General features: G+C 61.5%; 1 protein-coding gene across 1 annotated transcript; it reads right to left on the bottom strand.

The window, feature by feature from the left end:
- Positions 1-7,813: 7,813 nt before the first annotated feature.
- Positions 7,814-22,875, bottom strand: RBM38 (RNA binding motif protein 38). The gene is made up of 4 exons (XM_047745974.1): positions 22,443-22,875; positions 21,521-21,644; positions 20,979-21,033; positions 7,814-9,476 (listed from the first exon to the last, which is right to left on the bottom strand). The coding sequence occupies exons 1-4, from the start codon at positions 22,677-22,679 to the stop codon at positions 9,176-9,178; spliced, it is 717 nt and encodes a 238-aa protein (XP_047601930.1). The 5' UTR covers positions 22,680-22,875; the 3' UTR covers positions 7,814-9,175.
- Between the last annotated feature and the right edge of the window lie 1,734 nt (positions 22,876-24,609).

Here is a 24,609-nt window from a genome sequence, read left to right as displayed (position 1 = left end):
AGAAAAGAGACAGGAGGGGGTAAGGGCAGCTGCTGGACCCCCAGCTCAGGCTGGCCAGGGGCACCCGGGTCAGTGTGAGCAAGCTGACAGCCGCGGAAAGAACCCCTCCCCGTTAGTATCCGGAGTACGCACACTCACACCTCGTTTTCTGATTTTTATGACTCAGCTGTGAGGAGCAGAGCTCGAGTAAGGCTGCCTGCGGTCCGGCTGCCACTCACATCAGCTCCGTGTCCTTCCTCCCGTGCGCACGCCTGTAGGCAGAGTATCTTAATACATTTATTTTAGAAACCCCCCCAACCATGTTCATTTCATAATTTAGAAAAAAAAAAACCTTTATTTTTAATTTCTCTAAAAATGCCCCCATCACGGGAGCAGGGAAGCCAGCAGGCGGCACCTGGAAGCAGCGGGAGACAACAACTCCGTTGTCTCTGATGCTCCGAGCTCTGGGGGCCGGGCTTGGGGAGGTTCGCCCCATCATCGACGGCCAGGCCGCTGCGCACCCCGACGCGTACACCAGGCTGCGGGGAAAGCGGGCAGGGGAACGGGGCTGATAAGCAGAGCCGGGCACTTATCGGCCCCCGCAGGAGGCCCGGGAGGTATCTGGAGGGCCAGGTGCCCACTCCACGCCGTGCCCTGCGCAGACACCCAGCCCCAGGGCACTCTGGGCAGCTGCCCCTGTCATTCTGGCTGTGTTTGGATGGCCCCGGCCCGGGGGCTCCCAGTTTGGTGTTTCCATCTCTGGGGCACAAACACAAGTGGACGCAGCCACCAGGGCAGGGACTGCAGAGGGCTACACGCCCAAGCTGGCTGTGGGGTGAGGACGTGAAAGAATGGGGCGCGGGCCTCAGGCAGGGCGGTATGTGGCCTCCAGAGGCGGGATTCTTGGGTCCGTATCCTGCCTCTGCCATGCACCTGCCCTGGTCAAGTGGCGGCGTGCACCCGCCTTCCCAGCCTTGGTTTTCCCATCTGTGAACAGGGCGCAGTTCACAGATGGGAACTGGGAACTGGGAACAGGCGGCTGGGAGGGTTCAGGGAAAGGAGAGACACAAAGCCATAGGAAGTGTTCAATCCCTGTCAGTTCTCATCAGTCCTGGGGCTCCAAGGACAACCCCCATTCCGGGGTGAGAGATGAAATCACGCTGGGGGTGGCTGTCTCAGGGGACTGCAAACACGGGTCCATGTCCACAGGCAGGATGCTGAGAGGCAGGGGGCGGGGGTTATAGGAATTAGGGTGGTCTTCTCCCCTCCAGACTCCACAGCTTGCCCAGCTTCCCTGCGAGCGTGGGGGCTGGGGATTCAATGAGTGTCCCCCGCACACTGTGCCTACCCCCCGCCACGCCTGCAGTGCGTGGCCTCCTTTCATCCTTGCCATGGCCCGGACAGGGTGGCCACGGTGATTACCCCACATGCAGGTGATGTAACCGTGACCCAGCCATCACCCCAGAACAGGCAGTGGTAAGGCAGCAGCAGAGATGGGGGAGCTCCAAGCAGCTGGCCCTTTGAGCCGCGTGATAATGGCCCTGGGAGGAGGGGTGCAGGGCAGGGGGTACAGTGGGAGACCTGGCCAAGACGTTCCACCGTAAGCTCCTAGAGGCCGCAGGCCAGCAACACGGCCCTGGGGCCAGGCACACCAACCTGAGCCTGGAGCAGCCATTTCCAACCACGTCACCTTGCCCCTCTGAGCCTCAGTCTTCCCTTCTGTAAAATGGGACTAGTAACCCACTCCTTGTGGGAGGGTTCTGGCAATGAGGAAACGAGCCAGCACATGGGAGAATATCGAACCATACCTCCGGGGAGTGCCAGACCAAGAACCCCACTCGAGGGCTCCCCATGTGAAAGCACTTTGGGTCTCAAGTCCCACTTGAGCCTGACATGCCCTAGGAGGACTGTTCACCAAACTCGAACACATCAGTGAGGAAGAAGTTCAGCTGTCACCCCTGAGCCGCCCCCAGGGAGCCAGGGGATGAAGTTCCTCGAGCACTCCCAGCCTCAGTTTCCCCATGTGTGAAATGGGCACAAAATGATAGTAGACTTAGCTCCGCGGGCGGGCATGAAGGTGGAGTGAGGAAACACAGGCTGAGTCAGTGACAGTCTTCACAAATTCCCACGTGACCGTTATTTTCCTGGATGTACAGTGTTATTGCTGGAAGAGCCCGACACAAACTACGAGTTGTCTACTACCTAAGAGACATTCTGTTTTCTTCCTTAAAAACAGAAGGCTTCCTGTATCGGGGTAGCTCTACACCCAGACGAACACCTAGCCTCCCTCTCAGCTAGGGATGGTCAAATGACTAAGTTCTGAACAGAAGAACATGCTGTGCAACTTCTGGGAAGTCTCTGAGGGAAGTCTCAGCTTGAGGTACACCTTTCACGTTCCTCTGCTTCCTTTTGCTGCTTGGAACTTGGAAATGAGGGCTGGAGCTACCTCAGCAATTCTGTACCATGAGACAGTCTTGAGAAAGGAAGCCATGCACTGAAATAGTATAATGGGAAGTTAGAAGGAGCATGAGTTCCTGATGACTGTGAAGCTGTCATTGAAACTCTGGACTGCCTACTTCAGATTTTTTTTTTAAACATGGGGAAAACAACTTGTAGCTAACTAAGAAGCACTGTTATTTTCTGTTTTTCCATGTATGTCACTCAATCTAATTCTAAGTAATGCAGGCCCATTGAGACTATATATGTCCAGAGTCTTGGTTGCAAGGGACAGAAGAACAAAATGAAACAGGCTTATGGAAAAGGGGGAATTTATTTGCTCTTATCAGAGAAAAGCCCAGGATCTAGCTTAAGGCATAGCTGGATCAAGGGGTTCCCAATGGTGTCACCAAGACCCTATTTCTTCTTAACTCCTCAGCTCTACTTGCCCTTGTGCTGGCTTCCTTCTCAGGAACTGTCTCCATAAGCTCAAATCATCCCTCCCCATCGTCCCCTCCCTCCCAGTAGCTCCAGACTTATCTGCTCCCAGCTTGGCTTCCCAGCAGAAAGAGCTTCCTTCCCCAGACGTTCTAGTAGAAATCCAGGACCGACTCTCATTGACCCAAACTTCGTCACATGCCTATCCCTAGGAGCCAATCACTGGGGCCAGGGGAGTAGAACATGCTGATGGTCTGAGCTATAGAGCTGAGCTGGGGGCGGGGGTGGCCAGCTCCTCAAAGGAAAAACCAGAGCATGTTCGCTGAGGAAGGGGGTGGCACCTGCAGGTGCCCCTAGGGATCATCTCGTCTGTGCAAGCAACTGAGGACCAGAGAGGCCAGGGGCCAGGTGAGCCCCGGCCCCAATGCAAAGTAGCATGGAGGTGACGTGTGGCCCCATACCCAGTCTGTCCCTTCGGGATCATAAGACCAGAGCAGGAGCAACAACCCAGCAGTCTCAGAGAAACCCTTTTCTCCTTCTCTCCTCTTTGGCCCTCAGTTTGCTCATCTGGAAAGTGGGATAATGAGGTTCCAACAAGTAAAGGAAGTGCCCCCCACCCCTGCAGCTGGAACCCCACCCAGCTCCCGTGGCAGCCACAGTCCCTGAAGTCCAGGGGGGTCTCTCCCCACTGCAGCATCCTCCCCTGGCCTCGTGCCCCTGCCGGCTCAGACACCTACTCACGAACTGGCGGAGGGTAGGGGGAGCCTCTGTGCACCTGTCTCCACCTGTGGAAAGGGGGGAAATAGGACCTGCCTGAAGGGCCCGTGGGCAACAGGGAGCCGACAGATTTTCAGCACTGCCCAGGCCTGGGCACAGGGTGCATTGATCCCCATTGCGGGGTCTGTGATCACGCTTGGCTGCCTGGGCAGGTGCCCCACAAGCCGCAGTTTGCTAGGGACATGACTCCAGGAAGCTCAGCACAGAGCAGGAATGTGCTGGGAGGGGACGGGAAAGGAGTATCATGGAGCCGATCGTCACTGTGGGCCACTGGAGCTGCATCCCACAGGGGAACACGCACCCCAAGTTATCCCCCACCCCCAAGGGTGAGGGAGGGGGTGCTTGCTCAACCCCCACCCAGCTGTGTCTGGGGCCACTCCCAGGGGCTCACTCCCCCAAGGCCAGAGGACAAGAGCAGGGGTGCTAGCGGTGGCAGTCAGCAGCCTTCTGGTGAGCCAGGAGGACGTGGAGGGTCTGTGACGTCCCTTCTGCAGCCACAGCCCCAGACACTTCCCCGCCCTTCCCTTTCTGCCTCCAGGGCAAACCTTCTCTCCCTTCTTCTCTCTGCCAGGCTGAGCAGGGCCTGCCCCTGGGAGACCTCAGCCGGCCACCCCCGACCCTCCCACCGGCTATGCCCACGCCCCTCCTCCCAGGCGGTCCGACCTGTGCGCCCTTCCAAACCCTGGATGTTGATGACACACTTAACGTGGACCCCAGACCCCGGCAGCGGCTCCGGGCTTGCGGGCGTGCACGTGTGAGTGAATGCGTGCCTGTATACATGGGCACGGGGGAGTGTGCATGCCTGTATATACATGGGCGTGTGTGTGTCCCTGTGTAGCATATAGACGTCTGTGTGTGGGTGTGTGACTTGTGCGGTGCCTATCTACGTGTGCACATCTATGAGTGTGCATGTCTGTGTCGGTGTGTGTCTAGATATGTCTGTGGGGAACGGGGAGAAAAGGAGAAAGTGTGTATATGTGTGCATAAGCACTCGTGTGTGTGCACGTGTGTGTGTGTGTGTGTGTGTGCCTAGCCCTCTGGGTGTGTGGGACCAGGGATGATGGGACAGATGCAGATGAGGAAGGAGCTGGCACCCTGGACCCCCCCTTGAGCCCACGCCCCCTAGGCTGGCTGTTAGCGACACAGGCTAAGGGGACAGAGAGACCTACCCTTGGAGGGCGGTTGCAACCCCTTTCTCTAAGAGGCAGAGGGAGGTGGAGGCAAGCCGCACTCTCCCCGCTGGGCTGGGTGGGGCCAGGGCCCCTCCCCTCCAGGGCAGACCCCTTCCAGAATGTCCACCCCCAGGGTGACTGAGACCACTGGTGAACGGCGGTCAGCGATGGGCCTGACCTGGGGCAGCGCAGTGGAGGTTAGCGGCTGGGGGATGGTCATTATTCATAGTCCCTGTGGCCGAGGCTGGTGGCCATGGTCACAGCCACCCAGGCTCCACCGTAGCCTGACCTGCCTTCCACTTGGAGCCAGCGACTTTGGAAACTCTCTCCCCGGTTTGCCACCATCCAGAGCCCTCAGGCCTGGGACCCAGAGGGTGTTTTCAAGGCCCCGAGGCCTGTCCCAGAAGCTGCCACAAGCAGATAGCGACAGGAAATGGACTGGCAGCAAGTGGCCCTCCAGATAACCCTGACAGCACCCGCAAGCCCCTGCCGGGCCCCTAAGCCCTTATCAGCTGCAGCAAATGTCTCCCCTGAACTGGGAGCCCCACACTGACCTCCTTGACCCCTTGCCAGTGTTTGCAAACTAAGACCCAGCAGGCCGGGAGGCGGGGGGACAGGTCCGGGTCCCTGGTAAGAAAAGCCAACACGCCTGGCAGGATCTCACCCAGCTTGACCCTGGGAACCCTGACCCTTCCTTGACCAGAGGCCAGAGGTCCTAGGCCACAGAAAAAGGGGATTTGTAAATCTCCAAGTCAAAGTCACTGGAAAAGGCCCAAGGAGATCCCTTGGGGACCCCCAGGGAAGGTGCAGAGAAGGCGGTCCCGAGTCCACCCCAGCCCCCTCCCCACATCAGGGCAACCCCATCTCACTTCAAAGCCCAGGGCCGACCACGTGGAGTAGCGAGTGTGTCCTGGGGTCAGATCCAGCTCTGTGCAGGCGCTCGTCTCACCATACTTCCTTCTGCCCCAGTCCACGTGGACATTGCAGTCACTGGTCTCTGTCCCGCCCTCTGTTCCCCTGGCCCAGACTCCCCCGGCTCAGGTCTGCCCTGTATGCTCCACCCTGAAGGGATGGTCCTAAAACCCCTGCAGAGGTCTCTGATCCTCGCTTATCATCCCCTGAATCAGGTTCAGAATGCTTGCAGGCTCCAGGTTCCCTGAACTCAAACTTCTGGGCTGAGAGCCGAAGGTGGGACTCAGCTGGTAGAAGCTAGAGGACTCCATAGCACGTGCAAAGGGCCTGAGGTGGGCTGTGACTGGTGTGTCTAGCCGGCAGGGAGGAGGCTACTCTGGGTCTCATAGTTCAGTGATAACATTGGCTTTTCCTTCTAGGACCACCAGGAGCCACAGAGGGCTCTGAGCTGGGAGACGTGGTCTCACTTACGCTGAATTCTGATTAACATATCATAATCCTAAATTCTGGTTGCACGTAGAGCATGGACTATAGGAAGACAAGGACAGAAGCTGCAAAGGGGCCATGGGGAGGATCCAGGAAAGAGTGTGGTACCTGGGTTGGGGGGCAGTTTAGCTGGCAGAAACTTCTGGACATGGAGACAAGTTAGATGTAAAGGTGAGGGAGAGTTGAAAGGACCTGGATTCTCTGGCTCAGCCAGAGAGGGAGGTGATGGAAGGAGATGGGGACAGATTGCATGTTATGGGGCCCAGCTCTGCTCTGAGGGGTCAGGGAATGATAAGCCTGGTGCCTGGCATGCACCTGGCCCCAAATAGGCCAAACCCACAACTTCCAAGCCTTTGCTCCAACTGGCCCCCTCACCAGGGGCACCCATTCCATTTGCCCCTAAATCTCCAGGAATCCCTCCATTCTGTGTAACCCAGCTGGGGCGTCTCCCCCCACCCCATCCCCACCAGGCCCGGAGCCTCCCCATTGACAGCATCAATCAGACCACACTGTGCTAAGTTTGCCGGGCCGTCTGTGCACCACTATCCCTCCGCAGACTGCACGCCACAGCAGGACCATCCCTGGGTCCTCCAGCTTCCAGTTCCATCACTTCTCTAAACCCATCACCTGCCACTTTCTCCTCACTACCCCTTCTCCACAGCCACACTGGCCTCCTTGCTCCAAGGACCTACCCCAGGGCCTCTGCACTTGCTGCCATCTGCCTAGAACTGTCATTCTCCAACACCCTGCGATACCTCCTTCATAATGCCAATCAGTATCCAAAATGACCCCATATGTATGTTTGTTAGCTCTCCCCCACGAGATTATAAACCCCAATGGGTAGCATCACGTCTGCTTTGTGACTCTCCCTAGTGCTTTGCTTCTTTGCCAGGTACATTTTTTAAATTGAATGAATGAGTGAATTAATCTCCTCTCCAGCCTTAACACCTCCTCCTTGAGTCCCCTGTGATTTCTCTAGCATGGAGCTGTGGCTCTAGCGGAGTTCTGTGAAATGCCAGGACTACCTCTGGCCTGGGCCCCCTCAGCCGCACGCCGAGACTTCCCTTCCTGTGACCTTGCACCCTGCCTACCAGCACCCGTTGGGCAGCTGGCAGACACCTGTGCTGTCCCCTTGGTAGCCATGACTCAGGGTCTTCTAGAAGCTCTGGCCCTTGTCTTGGCGAAGTGCCCCCCATTCCATGGGATACTGGGAGCCACCAATCACACTATGCCTGCCCTCAGCCCCAGCCACCGGTGCCAGGACGGAGCCCGGAGCATGTCACTGATGCTCGGTCCGTCAGCCCTCCCCTGCACTTGAAGCAGACTGTGGGGAAGCAGCGCCCAGGGTGGTGGGGGAGCATCTGCTCCTTCCCTACATCAGTGGGAAGGTGGGTGGCGATGAGGTGGGCCGCGGGTGTCCCATCACTCTGGATCCCCCTAGGCTGGTGCAGGGTAGGAGCTCAAGAAAGAGCCAATTACAGCCGCCGGCTCCCCAGCCCTGACATGGGGTGTGATCTTGACCTGAGAGCGACTGGCCCACGCTAACTGTGGCAGGGGACGGGGGTGGTGTTGAAGGCCCCACTTCGAGAGAGAAATCACAGACCCACTTTTTCTTTAAAGAAAACAAGTTTTATTTTTATAATCAGAACGTTCTAATAAAAATATTATTATAATATTAGCTACCTTTATTTTCTGGGCCTTGGCTCTGTACCAGGTGTGCCGTGAAGTGCTTGCCCAGGTCGGTCAGCCCCCCGAGGCCTCCCACTTCCCTGAGGTAGGTCGGAAGGAATGCCCCCAGTGCCCCCGACTCTGCGGCCCGCCCTCCCCAGATGCCTCTGCCCATCTCCTCTGCCAGGCTGCCTCTTGGCTCACTCCCTCCCCTCCCACTCCGAGCCAGGGGCCACCACACAGCCCAGGTATCCCACCCGGGAATTCCCTGATGGCCGGTTGGAAGGTCTCGTCTGCACCCTGAACTGCGCCCCCAAGGAAGGTGGGATGTGTCTCGGCTCAATCCCGCCGCCCAGGCTGCTATACAGCAGGTGACAGCACGAGGGAAGGTGGATGGGCGAGGCTGCAGGGTTCTGCACTCAAAGGCTCTTGCCACTCAAACCCCCCCTTGGCCAGCATCACCTTGGGCCCCACTCCCTCCCACCCTCTGAGGCCAAGGACGGGGACAAGCGCTGAGACGACTTGCTGTCGCCTAGTGAGACCGGCCTGGAGACGCCCACCCTCCGAGGGGCTCTGTGCCCTCCAGCTGGCAGACGCCTTATCACACGGAAGTATTGTCACTGTGTCCTCAGGCGGGGCCAGTGACCCAAATGAGTCTCTCAGAGTCAAAAATAGGTTCTGGATTCTTGGTGGTGGGAGTTCCGGTTGAAAAAATAGACTGACATTCTGAAATCATCTTAGTAGCAAAACATTGACGGTAAGAAAAAGAGTTGCAGCTTTGACAAAAACGGACGTCGCCAGCGGCCCTGCTGCGGCTGGGAGCCTGGGCAGGGGGCGGGCCGTGCTCTAGAAGATGTGAATTCCGGAGGCAGGTGTCCCCCCGCCCCTGCAGCTCAGGGCCCCACGGATGCACCTGCAGCGCACCCCCGCCCCCACGCCCTTGGGCGGCGCTGGACTAAGGCATCTGGAGCGGGACACGGTGTCCGCGCAGCCTGCCCGGAAGCCGGTCCACAGGGGCGGCAGGTCCTGGCGGTGCTGGGGGGCGGGGACGGGTGCAAGGCGCAGGAGGAAGGGAGGCGGCGAGGCGAGGTCCGGGAAGATGGGTCCCGCGTGCATCTCCGGACAGCGTTCGGTCAGCCCTGTCCCCCGAGGTCCTCCCCGAAAACGCCGCGGGGCCTGGATCGAAGGAGACGCGGCCTCCAGTCCGGCTGGGCTCAGGCAGGCGTCCCACAGGGTCTCCGGAGGCCCCGTGTGGGGCTGCGCCCCGGAGCCACTGGCCGGCGTGGGGGTGCGGGTCCGCGGCCCCCTCACTGCATCCGGTCGGGCTGCAGCTGCGGCGGCTGGTACTGCACGAAGGCAGCAGCGGGGGCCGCGGCCGACAGTGCCTGAGGCAGGGCGGCCGGGTAGCCATAGCCCACGAAGCTGGCGGCCGTGGCGGGCGAGGCGGCGTACGGGTACTGGTCGAAGGTGGCCGGTGGGTACTGGGCATAGGCCGGGCTGGCTGGCGTGTACTCGATGTAGGGCGAGGACAGCGACGGGACAGGGGCGGCCGGGATCACCACACTGGGCTGCACGATGGCTTGCGGATAGATGTAGTGGGGGGTCAGCCTGTGGGGCCAAACACAGAGGGTCAGGGCGAGGAGGCAGGGCTGGGGAGAGCTGGCTGCGGGGGAGGCTGTGTTCCCCGACCCTGGTCTATTTCTTGTTTGTGAAACGGGTGCGGCCATAACCTACCTTCTCTGAACACACCAGATGGGCTCCTATCCCAGGACCTTTGCACTGGCTGTTTCCACTGCCAGGCTGTTCCACTGCCTGAAACGCACTTCCCCCGGCTATCCGCAGAGCTCCCCCTGCTCCGCGAGCCCTTCCCAGGCACCCCCAGCCCAACCCTATGCTCCACACTCCTGCTATCCCCCATAGGGCCAGCTATGATGGGGCGGGGTGGGCAGACTTAAAAATGATTGACAATTTTCAGACGATGACAACAGAGCATCAAACCCGGTGTGGGCCTTCTAAGCACAGGTCACTGTGTGGTCGCCCAGGTCACACCCCATCCCTCCACTTCCTCACTCATCTTCCCAACATCTACGATCCGCCAAGTGACAGGAGCACGAGCTACGGGCTCTCCCCCACTCTGTCACTGGCAGCCCAGGGCCGGGCCCAGAGCAGCTCAGTGAACATGTGCTGAGCCGCTCTGTGAGTGATGCAGTAAGGACAGTGATGAAGATGAAGAGGACGAGAGGCCCTGGGAACAAGGCCACCAACCACCCCCAGTGCCCATGCCCTCACACGGTGACAGTCACACATGCCCTCAGGCTGCCCTTCATGGCATCGTCTTGTTTCACAACAGAGAACGGAGCTCAGGGCTTCAGTGACCTGTCCAGGGCCCCACAGCTGAGTGGACCACAGCAGCATCTACGGGATGGGTGACAAACCAGAGGAGCCCGAGTGTCCCCTGCAGGGGAGAGAGCAGCAGCCAATGTCCCTCCAGAGCATGCCACATGTGGCGGCTGCGAGAACAGGGGCTTCGGCTCAGCCCCCCAAGGACAGAGACCAACGTGGTCTGTCCACTCCACAACAAGCCATGTTGGACACACGCCGGTGTGGATGACCCCGAGCGCTTGCTGAGGGAAAGCTGTTAGACACACACGGTAGGGTCCCACCGACAGACAAGCTGCATGCGAGCAAAACCCAGGGGGGAACATGGTCAAACCACCAGGGGCTTCACAAGGGGGCTGGGATGGCCAGTGAGGGCTGATGACAAAGCTCTGAGTTAGACGGGCCGGCCGCAGCACACGTCTGTGAATGCCTTTCATGCCTGAAGAGGGGAGCTGTTCGGGGACCTGTCCTTACCAGCACAGCGCGGCTCCCAGAGGGACAAACCCTGCAGGAGGGTGAGCCACTGGCGAGGGCAGAGAGCCGGCTGGGCCCAGTGTGGGCAGGGCTGGGACGAGGACCAGTGGGGGCGGGCAGGGCACAGGGGATCTGGGAAGGAGTGGGCATCGGGCCACACGAAGGAGTGGGCATCGGGCCACACCTGCCCGGACCTGAGGGGTCCCCAGCTCCAACCTCAGCACCCTTACTGCTGCCATTTGCCCTCCTAGATGGCAGCGCTGTGGTGGTCACCACAGCAACATGCCCCTGCTGATTACAGGCTGTCCCTCCCACCCCCACCCCCACGCCCCAGCTGCTGCAGTGTTCACAAGGAGACCCGGGCAGCTTCCCCCAGGAACCCCACACTCTTGCTCAGGGCCAAAGCACCCATTGACCCCGCCCCAGGAGCCTCTGCCGACCACCTCCGTCCTCCCCCACATAAACGAGAGCCTTGAACAGAGCCAGGCTTAGGTTCAAATCCTGCTCGGCATCCCAAGCAGCACAATGGCTTTCTCCCATGTCTGCTCAGGATGGGGATACGGCAGTGAGCAGACCGCACAGCCCCCGGACCCCTAGAGCTTGGATTCCAGGACGGGCACAGACACACAAACAATCCAACCCATGAACTGGAGCAGGACTGCGGGAAGTGGTCAGGGAAGGCTTCCCGGAGGAGGGAGCAACTGCACTGAGCCCAGAGGACAAGACAGAGCTGGCCGCGGGGAGAGCTTTCCAGACAAAGGGAACAGAAAGGAAAAAGAAGTATGTGCACTGGAGGACCAGGACAAGGGCGGCAGGCTGTCCACTTGAGGCCAGATCCCCAAACCCCTCGGCCTTCCACGCCTCTGTCCCGTCCCAGCTGCACGTGCCCTGCGGTGTCTCCAATGTTCAAGGCCATCCCTACCTGGGCCTATACCCGCCACTGCCTCCCCTGGAGCCCTCATCCCAGGGGTGTCTTCCTGACCCCGCCCGAGGCCAGCCCCACTCCCTCGCCTCCCCCGCGTCTCAGCTGAGCCATGGGGAGGGTTCTGCCCCAACGCCCAGCTCCGGAGAGTACCGGGCACACCGTGCTGCTCCAACGACCTGTGGGACCAGTGTCCCCGCTGAGAAACACAAGGGGCTCTGCGGTTGGGACGCCTCTCAGGAAAGGAGCCAACTGCAGACACGAGGAAGCGTGTCTTGGTGCAGCGCCCACTGGGACGTTCCTGGCCCCATCAGTGCCCCCATCCGGCTTCAGGAGCCTCAGGAACATTCCTGAACTGGCAGCTACAGAAACATGAAGCCCAGAACTTCTCCAAACATGGGCAGGGATGCCCCTGCCTGAGACACCCAAATGTCTGATAAGAACGTGGATCCCCTGCAGACCGAGAAGTCAGAGAGGGTCTGGGAATCTGCACTGGACAGGACCCCCCCAGGGATTCAGATACACACCCACACGCCAGACACACTGCCTAGACCCGGGTTGTGCTGTCCACAGCAGGATGCAGGGCTTTAAAAATGACAGGTTTGTGGCCATATCCCACCCCCTACCCCCGGGTCCAGCCAGCGGAGGCAGTGGCCACACTTAACCAGCTTCTACACTCTCCCCTGTCAGGACCCGACCTCTGTCCTGGACACACCGACGTGGTGTGAGCCAGTATGTTTTAAGTCGGGGAGGAAGAGAGCCCCCCATTTGCGGACAAGTCAGGAGACGGCCCATCTGCAGCATTCACCTCCTTCCGTGGGGTGCCGCACCCCCCAGCCCTCTGCGACAAGCCTGAGATAACTTACAAAGCAGGAGCGTCACCCCATTCCCAGAGATGGACAGTGAGGCTCAGAGAGGCCTGGATGGCACCGTCACACGGCCAGGGAGCGGCAAAGCGGGGTCGGCCTCCTTGTCCATACACTGCCTGAGACCTGTGCCCGCAAGGATGGGCGCTGGCTGGAGCCTGTGACCCTGGGCTCACCTCGGGGGCCAGCCCAGGTCTCCAGGAAGCCACCCAGATGGCAGATGGCAGAGTAGCCCCAGTCCATGACCCGGCAGCCCCTGGTGACTCTGTCCCTACTGAGGAGCTCAGTGTATCCAGAGACTGGACCCTGGATAGGGGTGGGCACCCCAGACTCAGATCCAAAGGAAAAGAAGGAATGGCGGCAGGTCCTGCTGCACAGTGAGGCCAGGAAAGATGACGGTGCTGGTTGAGTCGAGCCGAAGGGGCCGCCGAATAACCCCCCACCCCCCTCCCAGGCAGGGAACGGGCCCCACGCAGTCTCCCTCCTGCACGTTGGCCCCACAGCTCTGCCTCTGGGGACTTAACAGAGGTTGTCCTCAGGGGCTGCTGTGAGACCCGGGACACTCCACCAGAACACCGGATCTCAGCCCAGGCGACTCTGTCCCTCGAGGGACACCAGGCCATACCCAGAACATTTCTGTGGTCCCTCAGGTGGGTGGAGCCCAAGGAGGCCGCCGGCTCCCCACCAGGCACAGGACAGCCCAGCACAGAGAATCCTCTGGCATCACAGCTCCTCCCACGTGGAAAGAGCCTGCCAGACAACTACAAAGCCAAGGGCAGATACAAGGCTCTTCGGTGCTTTCATGACCTGATGCCCTCGCCTGGGGCTGGGAAGGAAGCCAGGTGGGCATGGGGCAGAGCTGGAGGGGTGCACCCACACGCGGGCGAGAGACATATACGCACGCAGGGGACCCCCGGGCTCTCGGGTGAGAGAGAACACCCAGCCAAACCACCTGTCTGAGGACAGCTCCATACCCTCCCCAGGCCAGCACGTGGCAGCAGGGGGAGGCCGTGGCCCCAGGGCACTGGGGACAGGGTGGATGTGCCCAGCAGGCTCCTCGCTGCCCCCAATATTCCCCAGAGAGGTCAGGACACCGCCGGCCTCCACATTCCTGATCTGCAGGCGTCTGCAAAGGGCACGGGCCTCACAACACACCCAGCCTCCTCATTCCCACCCCTGGTCCCCGAATTCTCCCTATTCTCCACGCTAGCGCCCCCCCCCCCCAACCACATCTCTCCAGGTTGAGCCTCTATCCACAACACAACATGGCAGCAGTATCACAGTCCCCACCCCAATCTGGTGGCCAGAGGGTCATCTTAAAAACATCCAAGAGACCACGTCACCCCCAGGACCAGAGCTCTCCTGAGACCTCCACACTGCCCAGAACCAAACTGCTCCCCAACGGCTCCCCACACAACCAAGCCTCAACTTCCCCCAACTTATCTCCACTCACTGTCCCCACTCCCACCAGACTCAAGAAGCGCCTCTACCACAGGACCTTTGCACCTGCTACTGCCTCTGCTTGCAGACATCGTCCCACAGCTCAAACCTCACCTCCTCAGAGGCCTTCCCTGACCAACCCCCAAGGCCAATGCCAGCACATCCCACCCACCACCAGTTTTATTTCCTTCTCATGACCTGAAACCTCCTGGTCATTTACTTTCTGTTCTCCTGTTTCCTCCACAAAAACAAAACCGAAGCCCTATGAGGGAAGGCGCTTGGGCTGACTGCTGGGTCCCAAGCACATAGCACATCATCTGTCAAGGGCTGAGGGCCCCAGGCAGGCCCCAGGACGGCTGGCACCCAGGTGGCAAAGAAGCCTCCCCCAAGGTTGCCAACGGTTTCCTGGGCCAGCAGTCGAAGCCCCTCCAAAGGCTCTAGAAGCAGCCCAGCCTGCAGCAGCTCTGCTCAGCAAGTCACAGGTGGGGAGCCCCGGGGAGGCAGAACCTGCTGGCTCAATTCAAGACTGGCTTTGGTGTTTGCAAGGTGCCTGGCAGCCCCAGCACTGCCTCTGTGGGGATGGGACCGCCGTGAGGCTTCAGTGCTCTGCGCACCCTGGAGAGCCTGGCACCACCAGAGACCCGCCCCCTCCCCGGGCTTGAGGGAGGGCAAGGAAGAGCCCCCAAGCCAGCCAAGGCACACGGAAGATCCTCTGTGTTCCAGCCACCCCAGCCCAGCCCCAGGAGAGCAGCCTCGGAGCCCTGGAGGGGGAACCGAGCCAGGTAGCAGCACGGTCAGACCCGGGGTCAGAACCCAAAGGTCAGGTGACCCCAGCACCCATCAGGGTTCCTCCTGCCAGGTACCATGACGACCTGTGGGACTGGACTCTCGCGGCCTCAGTGCAGGCCACCGGGGAGCCAGGATGTTAGCCAGGACCCAAGGTGCCGGGTTAACCACGCAGCACCCCCGCTGACTTGGCCCAGTGGAAGCCCAGGGGTCCAGACGCAAGAACCCTGACTTTGGATCTGTTTCCCCTTCTGTCAGCCAAGAGTGCCACTGAGCCCCAGCGCACCCAGTGGGTCCCTGGAGGTCCCTTAAGAAGGCAGAGGTCTCAGGGCTCTGAGCCGCAGGGCCTGCGAGCTCCCAGGCAGACAGGGTGCTGACATGGCCAAGGGCAGCCAGCACCCAGGGCCCAGACAACCGACCACACTCTTCGCACACTCAGAGCAAAACTTAGCCAGAAGGAATCGCTGCAACCCTAGAGACTTCCATTTCTGAATGCAAAGCCACCCCCCAAAATAAAACAGGCAAATGAGCCCGTTTCACTTTTTTCTGCTCCCTAGAGGTTTTGGCCCGCCGTGTTGGACACCGAGGCAGCTGCTGGGGGTGTGGTGCGAGGCTCTGGATGCAGGGAGGGGCCTCGAGCCGGGCACCAGCACTGGCAGGAAACAGACCCTGCACCTGGGAATCCCCGCAAGGGGACGTGAAGGCTCCCGGGGCTACCCGCCAGCAGGCAAGGGTGGAGGTAGCGGGCACAAGGCAGGTAGCGGGCACAAGATGTACGGTAGTGGGATGGCACCAGGCCTCGGCACGGCATCTCCACCCCAACATGTCCGAACCTGAATTCCCACTGTTCCCCCAAACCTTCCCCTACACCCGCCTCCCCTTCCCCAAGGTCGATCCGACCTCTGGTTCTTCAGCGCAAAGCTCTGGAATCATCCCGGGCTCCTTTCACACATCCTTTAAAATGTACCCAGAATCCCGCAGCTGCTCACCCTGGCGTCGGAGCCAGCAGCCACTATGGCCCTGCGCGGGGACTGCCATGGGGACTGCCGTGGGGACGGCCAGAGCCTCCCTGCTGGCCTCGGCAGGGAGGGCCCACCCAGCAGCCAAAGGGATGCTCTCAAAACACGAGGCCCTCATCCACTGGGGCCCACCTCCATCCCACATCAGTCAGAATAAAATCTAAACGCACCCCCGGGCCCCCCACTCCCCACTTCCTCCTGCTGCTCCTGCTGGCACCCCAGCCCAGCTGCTCTCCCCCCATGGTGCCTCCTGCCACCTGGGCTCCCTGTGCACGCCCCTCTGCACCCCTCATGGGGCATGGCTCCCCCTTATCCCCAGCCCTGGCCTGCAGCAAAGGAAGCAAGCACCTGCGGACCGACCCGGCTGAGTGAAAGCCCTCCGGCCTCCTCCTACCCCTGACACAGGAGGCAGTGGGAGCCTGATGGCAGACGTCCCCCCACGACCCCACAGAGCCCTCATCCCGCCCACATGGAGACAGGGAAGCTGAGGAAAAGTCATGGCCCAAGGCGAGGCACACACGAGTCATGAAAGGGCATCCAGCCTCCTCGGCTGGGGCTCGGGTCTCCGCAGCAGGGAGCCTGGGAACACTCCCCTGTCCCCCCCCCCCCACCCCAGGGCACACCCACGCAGTGCCCGGCAGAAGGCCCTCCCTGCCAGGGCAGTGGGCCGGAGCGAGGAGCTCCTCCTCCCAAGGAACCCCAGGCCTGCCCGGAGGCTGGTTTCTGTTACAGCCGCGGGGGACAAACAACAGGTGTGCACGGGCGGCCCACAGGGGAGGGCCACACGCCGGCCCACGCCTCGCTCCGGTGGGTGCCAAACAGGAAGCTTACCGTGTGGGGAGCAGGGCCACCCCAGACACCCTGAAAGTAAAAACAAGCCGGGTGACGCCACAGCGGGCACCAGCTTCCTCCCAGCCCCCGCGGTCTCTGGCTCTGACCTCACTTCCTGCCGCGCCCCCCAAGATGGTGCCCCCCCCACGCGCCTTTACTTACTTTGGATTGCGAAACAACGGCGAACCCCAAGAAGCTGCAACAACGGACAGGGAGGTCCCGTGGGCCCTCCTCCAGGGTCCCCCAAGGGTGACGTCCACCCAGCGTGTTACCAACACCGGGAGCCTGATGCCGGCTGGCGGCTCTTAGCTAAGCCGGAGGCCCTGGTCAGATGTCAGCCCTTTTTGGCATGTCTGTCCAGAACACTCTGTCACCAGCCCAGATGGCCCGCCCACCGTGACAAGCACCCGGCAGAACCACTCCCCATGAGGACCTCCCCCCAACCCAGGGTCGCTCCCCCCAACACCACTGCCGGACCCTCATGGGCACGGTCGAGTCCTTAATGGTCTGGCGTCCCCGCAGGAAGGCGAGCACCCTGAGGCGGGGAACCGACTGTGTCTGTCTTCTGTCAAGTACCCTGGGCTCAGGGCCTTGCGTCCAGCACACTGAAGGCTTGACGAAGGAAAGACAGACTCTGAGCCCTGTGTGCGCCACGCTTCTGAGGACACGGCCATCTTCCTGTCCATCCCCAGGCCCCCTCCCACCCTGGTGACCCGGGGACTGGGCACAGACCCCTCAGTGCGCACACGCCTGTGGCCTAGTGATGGCGAGGGCGGTGGGGGCCTCACAGGGGGACTGGACGCTCTCAAAGTCCAGGGCACACACCGTCTGAAGAGGATTCCATGACGGTCGTCAGTCCTGGGGTGTCTGGTTCTGGTTTGTCCAAGAGCTGCCCAGACGGAGGTGTAGGGGCCTCGTGGAAGGAAGGAGGGTGCTAGAGCCTCCCAGCCACACACAGCGTGAGCTCAGGCAAGTTTATCCCTGCGCAGCTCACCCAGCACCTCCACAGGCAGCTAGGTCAGCAGGCCTTGTCAGGGCGCTGCCGCGAGATGGGTCCCTGAAAAATCCCACATCTTCTGCGTGGTACCTGCAATCTGGGCCCCACCATGCGGACGGGGAGATGAGCTCAAGCACACCCTGGGATCCCTGCTCCAGCACACAGCAACCCAGCTATCTGGGACCCGGGGCCTGGCCACCCCCCACAATCCCCAGGCACGGAGCGAGGCTTGTGGTGAAGGGGCGAAGACCACAGCAAGGCCCCCTTAACAACAGGGGCGGGGGCTTGCCCGGAGAAGCAGCCGGCTCTTCAAACATAGCCCAAGGAGAGGCTCCGAGTGCAGCCAGGCCCGGAACAAATCTCAGATCCTGGCAGGCCTCGGGCCCAGGCCCGGACACACACCCTTTGACACCAGGAGGTCCCTTCCAGGGCAGACCCCAAACTGCCCCCGACATGTGCCCTCTTCAAACCACTCCTGCCTGTGGGCTGCGGACTGTCCCACCCCGGCAGCGAGGAGACGCTCAGCTGGATGGCCTGTGGCCTTAGTCGCCTCCTCCCGTGATTAAGTCACTTGTCACCTGCCAAGGAAAGACCCTCCCAACCTCAGGCCTTGACCCCTCAGTTACAGGACATGGGAGTGCCAGGAAGGTCCTGAAAGACCCCAATCTGCTTTAAAAAACGGAGGGCGGGGGGAAAAAGCTTAACACGTAACAAGTTCCCAGGGCGATCTTCGGAGCTGACGTTTACAACCCCGGAGGCAAAAGGCTCCTGTCGCAGCCTTGACGGAAAGCGGGGCTGTGGGATCTTTGTAACTGTCTAAGCCGCAGGATCCGAGCCAGGAAGCCTGCGGGAAGTTCGGCCAGGCAGGAGAGGGGTTAACTGCTTTCAAAAGCCCGAGCTGCCCGGCTCCGGCTCCCACCGTGCCCTCGGCCAGCGGCAGGCCAGGCCTCCCTGCCAGCCCGCAGCGCCCAGCGCCCACTGCTGAGTCAGGCCAGCCGCGCTCCCGCCCGATTGTTCTCGTTCACAAAGACAAAAGACAAAAGGGACGCTGACGGCCCAACTCTCCCGACTGAGGGGCACCGTGGGGGGGTTGGGGGGACGGCTGACCCCAGGCAGCCCCGCCCCACCTCTCTGGGGACAGCACCCCAGGGGCCCCTCCCACCACCCCGGAGCCCAGCAGGGCCTGGTGGGAGGGCGGCGTGACCCTGAGAGGCTTCAGTCCACCGGCCGCTGGAAACGAAGAGCTGGACGGTCCCCCTGACCCCTTGTCCCTGTTCGGGTCTCCGCCCCCTGGCAACCGGCAAATAGAGCTGGCGGCCTCCTCATTGTCACGGGTGTCAGATGCCAGCCAGAGATTCAGTTACCAAACACTGTCACCTGAAGTCAGGAACGCACAGTGGTAAAATCCATGCTGACCCCCACTACCCTGGTGTGGATGGCATTCAAGGGGCCCTGAGGGGAAAGGCTGGGGCACCCTTCCCAGCCGCCTGCCCCAGAGAGTGGCGGGGCAGACTGTGGGTTTGGAGCCAGCCAGCCTGGTTTCAGATCGTGTCACTCAGGTCACCTTGGCAGACCATGAACCTCTGCCTCAGTTTCCTCATCAAGGAAGTGAGGATCACATCGGTTCCGACCTCAGAGGGCTGTCGTGAGGACAGGAGGGAGTGGGGGCCAGGGGCACGGAGTACCCGGCCCCAGGCGCTGGCACTGCGGGGAGGGCTTATCATTTCCATCCGGGAAACAACAGATGAGGCACCATCACCAGCCGAATGGGCCCGGCTGGACCGTGCCGGAGCCAGGACTAGAACTCTGTAGGCTCCAGAGGCTGAGTCCTGATGGTTAGTGGAGCCTTAGAGCAGCTGTAATGGATCAGAAAAGAGCTTGAACTTGGGAGGGGAAGGCACTGCTTCATCTGAAGCAGGACGGAGCCGCAGGTGCTCCCGGCCTGTGCCCTGAGCTTTGTACCCGGCCGCCCCCTCCGGCCCCGGTACCAGCTGCGTGGGATGGACCTGGGGAACAGAGCCAAGGCTATGGAAATTGAAGAACGCCCTCCCCATGTGACCTGAATCCCAAAGAGGAAGGACTAGGGTGATGGCAGGTGTCCCCAGATACCTTCCAAGATGGCTCCAGATGCTGATGAAGCAGATCCCAGGGCGAGAAGGAAACCCAGAACCACCTGCTCCCGGCCGCCTACGGGCTTCCTCCCAGGGAACAGACCAAGAGCTGAGCTCCCACACACACACACGCCAATCCACGCCAGGCCACCATGCAGACACAGATGCTGCCCGTCTGCGCAAGCACCCCCAAGTCGCCCCCGAAGGAAGGTGACAGAGCAAGTCCTGAGCCATCTGTCTGACCCGCGCAGTCCACCTGAGCCCAGCTCCCACCCTTGCCCGGGAGCCAGGCCGCCCCTGAGCCTGGCCTTCCTAGGGCAGATGCAGACACACGCTCACACAACGTGAAGCACAAAACCCAAGGCCGGGATCTGGTCTCTGAGAGCTTAGGAAGTGCTGACATCCTACAAGGGGCCACCTGTCTGGTAACGGCCCTCGCCACCCCCATCAACCTGCTCCCGGCCCTGGGGCACACGGCCGACATCAATCACGGGGCTGGGAAGGCACATCGCAGGGCAGGCTCCTTTGTGGCCCTGAAGCGTGTGTGCCCTTCCGCAACCAGCTGCCAGAACTCATTAGAAGTTCAAAAAAAAAAAAAAAGTGAGGAGAGAGTGGGATGGGCCACACCAAAGCACGGCGGACAAAAAGGTCCACAGGCCGGGCCCCCTTGGGCTGGACATCTGGCCTGGGGCCTGTCTCACCTGCTGCAGCTCTCCTAGGCACCAGACCCTGGGAGGCAGAGACCTGCTGCCACCATCTGTCAGGCACCAGAGCAGGTCAGCAGGCCCCCTGAGGAGAGCCCAGCCGCCAGTCCCACAGAACGTGGGCCATGTTTCTAGAGTGCTCCTGTGCCCCCGCTGGGCCCAGCCGGAAGCTCTCCACAGGACTCAGAGATGCCGCTACCGTCCCTGTTTCCCAGGGAGGAAACTGAGGCACAGATGGCCATGTAAGCCACTAGAGGCCACACACCTAGCAAGGGGGGAGCCAGGACTGGAGACTAGGCTGGCAGGCTCCTGTGCCCACGCACTGTGGCCTCTTTTGGGGAGTGGAGAAGCACTCTCTGCCTTCTCTTAGTTCTCCCAGCCTACCACACCCTGCCCGCCCTCAGAACACAATCCCGTTTCTGGGAATCAGAGAAAGTGTGGAGGCGAACAGCACAGTCAACGCTGTGGGGCCAGCAGCCCTGGGGAGGAAGACTCCCTTGGACCGAGGGGCGCCCGTGGCCTGCTCCGGGTGGTCTGCCACCCCACCCCCAACCCTGCCCCCAGCAGCCACATCCACTCACCCGTAAGTCCGCTGGATCAAGGTGGGGTGAAGCTGCTGTACACCAATGGCAAAGCCTAAAATGAGACAGAAGTCAGGGGCTCGGCCTCAGCCCAGGGAGCAGGAGGAGCACACAGCTGTACCCCCACCAGCCCCAACAAAAGGGACCCATAATGGGCTTCCTCTACACTCCCAGGCCACCATCCCACCAAGCCCAAAGCGCCCTGCCCCAACCAGACAGGGTGGCAGCAGCCTCTGGCGGTCCGTACTCCCACTCTCCAGCCCCGGGAACCAACTTCCTCCCTTCCTCCAAGACAGTTGAGGACTGGGTGATGTGCCCTCCTCACCCTGCCCCACACGTAGGGTGCCTCCCATGCCCCTAGACCAAGGTGTCCAGCTCCCAAGCTGGGGGAGGACGGCCTCGTGACGGTTCTGCAAACACATGATAGCAGACAGCCACTCCTGGGGCAGGGCCGGGGAGGGGGGCCGTTTCCACCCCACAGATACCAACACTGAATATAGCAATCAAGATGAGCTGGGGAAGGAAAACACCGGCTCTCTCACCCGTCTGGAGGCTCCTCGGCTTGGCACCCAGATAGGCCAGGTTCACGTTGGCCTTGCGGCCATCAATGTTGGGATTAGGGTCTTTGCAAGCTCTCTCAGCTGCTGCCCGGTCGGCCATGGTCACCTGGAGGAGCACAGACGGTTCAGGGGCTTCCCTTACTGGGTGGGAGGAGCAGAGGGTTCTGCTCCCGCAAGGGGCCCTCACTTCCCCCTCTGGGGGGGGGGGGGCAGTGACCCAGAACCTCTGGCCGCATCCCCACTGGCCTCCCACCCTGGGGCCCTCCCACAGAGGGGCCCCTGGATTCCAGCTCCTCCCTCCAAGTTCATGTGCTGGGAAACCCAGCCTTCAAGGACAGAAAGGATGCCCAGGGGAAACAAGGCTCCCTCCCCCGCCCCAGGAAAGGCAGCGGCCCCAGCCCTTTCTGCCCGCCGGCCTGCGGGGGGGTGCGAGTGTCGTCAGGGGAGAGGTTGGGGGATGCTACTTAGAAGGGAAGGAGGAGACAATTCTTCAGGCCGTTTTTTACTTAAACTGACGTTTCTTTGGGGCGGTTAAGGGAGCTTTTGTAAAATACTGGAGACGGGGTACCTAAGGCCTCCAAAGCGCCCTGAGGCGAAGCCGAGGCTTCTGCTTGCTTGGTGCTCCCGGAGGTCCCGGCAGCAGCCAACTGTCCCCAAACCTCTCCGCAAACTCAGAAGTGCTCACTGAACACGACTGCTCTGCCTTTTAAACCGGGAGTGGGGTGGGGGAGGGAGCCGGGGCCAGGGAGCGGCGGTGCGACCGGCTGGAGCGTGAACCTCCGCCCCCGAGCCCAGGAGGGGCGGCAGGTGCCGGGGCGGCTGGGCGTGCGCCCGCCGGTTGACTCAGCGCCCCCGGCGCAATAAGTGCGGGACCGGGTGCGCGCCCGGCCGCGGGGCCACTTACGAAGCCGTAGCCGCGGGACTTGCCCGTCTGACGGTCGGTGATGACCACGGCCTCCTCGATGTCCCCGAAGCCCTCGAAGTATTTCCTGAGCGAGGCGTCGGTGGTGTGGTAGGGCAGGCCGCCCACGAAGATCTTGGTGAACGTGGTGTCCTTCTGCGAGCCGTGCATGGCGCCGGGGGCGGCCGGGGGCCGCGGGAAGCCCGCGCTCGGAGCGCACGGCGCGGGCTGCAGCAGCATGGGGGGGGCGCCCCGCCGCCTACAGACCCGGGCCGCGCGGCGCTGGGCTCATGGGCGGCGGCGGGGAGCGAGCAGGGCAGCACCGGCGCGGGTCCAGCCGCCGGGCCCGTCCACTCGCGGGCCGCTCGCGCCCTGCGCGCCTCGCTGCGCTGCGCTGCGCTCTGGCCGGCGCTGCGGGCACTCTGCGCCCCGGCGCCCGCCCCCGGGCTTTGTAAGCGGCCCCGCCCCCCGCCAGCCGCGGCCCCGCCTCCCAGCCGCGGCCCTGCCCCGCCACGGGCGCGCAGGGGCCGCCGGGAAGCGTAGTCCCGGCCCCGCCCCGCCTCGCCCCGTGGGCCCGGGAAACCCTGGGGAGGGGCGGAGCGGGGCGGGGGCGCGTTCGGCTGACTCCACTGTTCCTCCGCGAGAGGGGCGGTCCGCATACCCGCCGGATTCCCGCCACTGCCCTCGTGCAGTGAACTAGAGGGGAGCGATGATGAGCAACATGTTTATTGAGCCAGCATTTATCTCAGGGCGAGGTAAGATACGGCAACATGTATTAGAAGGTGAAATGATTTGTGTTTTATATGCAAATATGATTCATTCGACGAATCCTTTTCAGGGCCCCTCATGCAACAGGCACCCCAGGATGGGGCCGCATGGGTGCATGGAACATACACTCTAGCTCCACGGAGTTCTACGAATAGGCAGGTCAACGTCAAAAATACAGTGTACCACCGGGAGGGACAGAAACCTGGCGTCTGCCATCCAGGAGGGTCCAGAGTGATCGCAGAGACCTCCGGAGGGTGTCTAGGCAGGGGGAGTTGTTCTGGCCTCGTCAAAAGTCCATCCGCAGCTGATATCACGGATTCCTCCCTCTATATGCGCGACCCTGGGGGAAACGCAAGCTCAGGGTGGTCCGGACCCTCTGTCCCTGTCCCAGCCACAGAAACAGGCCATGCCAGGGCCTCTGTGAGCTCCACACCAGGCAGGACTGGCTACAGAACTCGTTCAAACTCATTAGCAATTTCACATCAAACAGCAGAGCATTAAACCCTGCGTGGGACCTTTCTGAGTTCGGGGCGTTGAAGCTGGCTCAGGCATCAGCGCTCCCCGCTGGCGGGTCACAACTTCGGGCAGAGCAGGGCGCTGCTCCGGGCCTCCAACCCCCCGGCAGGGCCAGGGGCAGCTGTGCACACACTAGCGCCGCTGAGAACTGCAGCTCTAAGTGAGGTCACTTTGGGTGGAGCCTGTCGCCTCGGGGACGGTGGGACACAGGCGGGGGTCTGCTGGACTGGGAGTGGCACGGCCTGCCTTGTGCCCTAGTGTTTCAGGTGTTCATCCCGCACCTTCTCTGTCTAGGCTGTGTTCGACTCCAGACCAAGACTGTCTCAAGTCCGAAGTCCCCTGGCCCTGCTCTCCTTCCTTCCCTCAAACCTGTGCCTGAGCCTCCCCCCGACGCGGGGAGGGGAGCCCCCAATCTTTAGCAGTCCTCCTAGGACACAGTTCTCTGTCCCACCTCATTCCTCCCTCAGTCCTATCGCTCATGTCCCTCCAACACCCCAGCCACGCTCCTGCCTCCTTTATCCTGCTTTTTATTTCCTTCGAAGTCCTTGGGTTTTCAGACCCCGCCCACCTGTGCGTGTGTGGCTCTCCCTCTTCTGCTAGGTGAGATCTCGGACGTCTTGCTCAAGCTGAAGGCCTGGCAAGCAGAGGCCCTCGGCAAGTGTTTGCTGAGTGAATGCGCGATGAAACGGAGGTGAGGAGAGCTCTCCCGCAGACAAGGGGCCCTCAGAGCGCCCTTTGGAAACTTTGATTAAAGTGTGGCCTAAACGTGTTTCCTAGAGGCCAGGGAAGGCGGCCATCACTCGACCGCGCGATCTTGGGTAAGCTGAGTCCCTTCGGCCGGGCCTCAATTTCCCCTTCCGTCGCAGACAGGGCCTCTCGGAGGCTG

Source organism: Lutra lutra, chromosome 9 (assembly GCF_902655055.1).
Source record: "Lutra lutra chromosome 9, mLutLut1.2, whole genome shotgun sequence".
NCBI lineage: Eukaryota > Metazoa > Chordata > Mammalia > Carnivora > Mustelidae > Lutra > Lutra lutra.
Note: the sequence above shows the minus strand (reverse complement) of the source record. Positions and strands in the feature narration are given on the sequence as shown.